The sequence below is a fragment of the Phaethon lepturus genome, unplaced genomic scaffold (assembly GCF_000687285.1).
Source record: "Phaethon lepturus isolate BGI_N335 unplaced genomic scaffold, ASM68728v1 scaffold2501, whole genome shotgun sequence".
Classification (NCBI taxonomy): domain Eukaryota; kingdom Metazoa; phylum Chordata; class Aves; order Phaethontiformes; family Phaethontidae; genus Phaethon; species Phaethon lepturus.
The window spans coordinates 1-3,252 of NW_010518316.1; the positions used below are offsets into that span (position 1 = coordinate 1).

Genomic DNA, 3,252 nt, shown 5'->3' on the forward strand with positions numbered 1-3,252 from the left:
ATCCGTGCTCGGCTCGCGAACAGCGAGTGCGCTGGGCCGGGCCCGGCCGACTGAGTCATGTCTGCTTTGTCCTAACGCTGGCTACAGTCTGCGCTTGGCAAGGATAATCCCCCTCTTCCTAGCTGCCTTTCCTGTGTTTGTGCATCGACTCAGCTGCACTGTACCCCTCGTTTCTGATACGAGGGTGGCAGAAAGACCACCCCTTAAACAGCGATCAAACTTCCCATTCGAGTAGTTTACGTTTTCCCGAGTATACAAGCTGTAACAAAAAGCACATCATCTGTGCAAGTGAACGTGGTTTGAACTGCCTCTATGAAGTGTGTTGTTTTCTGGCCCCTCAGAGAGAGGAGAGCTGGAGGAGAGTGGTGTGGGAGAAGAATCTGAAAATGATTGAACTCCATAATCTGGATCACACATTAGGAAAACACAGCTACAAGTTGGGAATGAATCAGTTTGGTGACATGGTATGTATAGAGGCATGAAACATACAGTTCTAAACAGCGGTGTGTAATAGGTGGTGACTGCATGTCTTGAATCTTCTTCAGACTTTTGAGGAGTTCAGACAACTGATGAATGGCTATGCACACAAGAAGTCAGGAAGGAAGTACAGAGGATCCCAGTTTCTTGAGCCCAGCTTCCTGGAAGTGCCACGATCAGTAGATTGGAGACAGAAGGGATACGTAACTCCAGTTAAAGACCAGGTATGCTCTGACGGTGGGTTTTTAAACAATTATAGGTCCAATTTCCTGAATGCTACCTCTGCTTCCATAGAGGTAAAACACTGAAGCCTAATGCAAGCTTACTAAATCAAGTGCTGTTTTGATAAAATTGCTGTATCCCTTGAGGATTTTTAGGAGTTCTATACTAAATGTTTTAAGAACTGCAAAGACTGTAGTATCTTCACTTGTACATGCTGGGACTGTGAAGCTCAAGTTGGTCTTGTGGCTTTCATGTTTAGATCAATGTTAAGGGAAGTATAATTGCCTAATCTGTCTGGATTTGTAACTTGTGATTTCATTTCTTGCTTCAGGGTCAGTGTGGCTCTTGCTGGGCTTTCAGCACAACGGGAGCTCTTGAAGGGCAGCACTTCAGAAAAACTGGCAAACTTGTTTCACTGAGTGAACAGAATCTGGTGGACTGCTCTCGCCCTGAAGGGAATCAAGGCTGCAATGGTGGTCTCATGGACCAGGCTTTCCAGTATGTGCAGGATAATGGGGGAATTGATTCAGAGGAATCCTACCCATACACTGCAAAGGCAAGTGTAATAGCTGAACTTGTATTGCAGGTGTCACATCTTTTGTGTGGGCAAACTATGTGTTGGGAAACATGCCTAGAAAGGAAGATGTCTTAAGTAGTCATCAGTATGTCTGTTCTTCCTGTTGCATCTTTCCTAAGAAAACTAGAATGACTGCTAGCCCCAGTAGGGATCACATACTGTGCTGGTCTTCGAGGTCAAAATCTTACCAGACCAGTTGGAAAAACTAGAGCAAATATTTTTATTCCTCCCCCTCATTGCTGCCCTCCTATCGGATGTCATGCCTTATCTTGGTTGACACACCAAACCAGGATCCAGCCCTTGTCAACAGTGCTACTTAGTTGTAGGGGTGCAATTCAGCTTCCTGTAACAGAGCTATTACGGAGTCTCTAGCCATAGACCAGCTAGTTCTTGCAGCTGGTGTGATTTGGTTTTTTTAACAATATCTGTTGGCAATGCCTCAAGTTGTCCTTTTGGGATGAATGTACATAAATGTACATAATGTGCCTAGGAAAAGTTACTACTGCTTTGTTCTCCTCTCATGTCTGTAAATGTATCACTTTGAGAGTCCATAGTTTGGGCTTTTCACCACTTGGGAGTTCTGCTCACTATAGAGTATCTTTCCCTGCAGCTTATTTTGCGTTGACTGAATGTGCAATCGCTATGCCATTTGTAGTGAGCAGCACAGAAACTTTCGGATTTGGGTTCATGTTCACTTGCATCCCTGCAACTTCAGTGTTTCCCTAGTCTTGGCTCTTCCAGAGATGGCAGTTGGTTATAGGAAGTGCCCAACTTGCCAAGTCCAAAAGTAGTCAGCTGAGATATACTCTGTGTCCCTCAAGTTGTATGGGGGGGTAACTTAAGTACTAATCTTACCACACAGGTAAATGAGGGATGTGCTTACTTCAGTCTGTTTCAATTTCATGTGGCCTGACTTCCAAACTAGGCCTCTCTCCTGAGATATATGCCTATGACACCAACAGTTCAGGCTTCATTGTAAAAAAAGATAATGTGAAGAAGCAGCACAAAATACACAAATGCTGTGTGTAAGGTCATATAATACAAATGACTAACTTCGAAATCATTCTGTACAGTTTGTCAAACTATGACAGACTAAAATTGTGGATTTTAAGTGCTTGCTCAATGAGCAGTTTCTGGATTGCTTTGTAATTAATGAATACTTGGCTCTCTTCCATTGCCCATTAATGCATTCTGGGCTTCTTTCCCTCCCTGAAAAGAGATTTGTCCTGCCCACCAAAGAAGGCAGGGTTCCAGGATGTGATGGTCCTTTGCATCCCAGTAAGGTTTTCCTTTTGGTCCCCACTGTCCTTTGCTTTTTCTGTACCTTTGAGAAACTCAAAAGCAGCTTCTATATTCTCCTTCTCCTTTCAAAGTACTGCTGAAGCAATTGGATCCTCTTCAGTCCCTTGTTTTCAAGGCAGCAAAGTCACAGAATGTCTGGTAGTTCCTGTGTTCGCCTGTGTGTTAAGTGGAAAACTATGTAATAACTAGGGCTTTCTTTATTTAGGATGATGAAGACTGTCGCTACAAGGCAGAGTACAATGCTGCTAATGACACTGGCTTTGTTGACATCCCTCAAGGACATGAAAGAGCTCTCATGAAAGCAGTAGCAGCTGTGGGTCCAGTATCTGTTGCTATTGATGCAGGCCACTCTTCATTCCAGTTCTATCAGTCAGGTGGGCATTTGTTAGCTACTTGCATCCAGAGAACTTTTTTTTGAATACTCAGTATGCATTATCTTTCAGTTTAAAAGCTGGGGAAAAAAAAAACCACGATGATCTTGTGATATAGGACACAGTTTTAATTCTAGTCCAGGTTCTCCACACTTTGTACTTCTCTTGCATATGTCTGTATGTGTCCCTCTATTTCTGCAGTGATAAACTTCACTTACGACTCCTTTCTCTGACTCTCAAGAAGCTGTGCAACATTTAATTTGAAATATACAAAGTTTCTGGTGAGGGAGAAGGGTTTCCTGC

The 3,252-nt window shown here is 43.4% G+C and overlaps 1 protein-coding gene across 1 annotated transcript in view; it reads left to right on the forward strand.

The window, feature by feature from the left end:
• Positions 1 to 341: 341 nt before the first annotated feature.
• Positions 342 to 3,252, forward strand: part of CTSL (cathepsin L) — a gene marked incomplete at its 5' end in the record, with an annotated part of 4,304 nt that continues 1,393 nt past the window's right edge. The window contains 4 exons of the mRNA XM_010296679.1: positions 342 to 464; positions 546 to 701; positions 1,031 to 1,255; positions 2,784 to 2,952. Of these exons, the coding sequence (XP_010294981.1) occupies positions 342 to 464; positions 546 to 701; positions 1,031 to 1,255; positions 2,784 to 2,952 (673 nt within the window). The remainder of the gene's footprint in view (positions 465 to 545; positions 702 to 1,030; positions 1,256 to 2,783; positions 2,953 to 3,252) is intronic.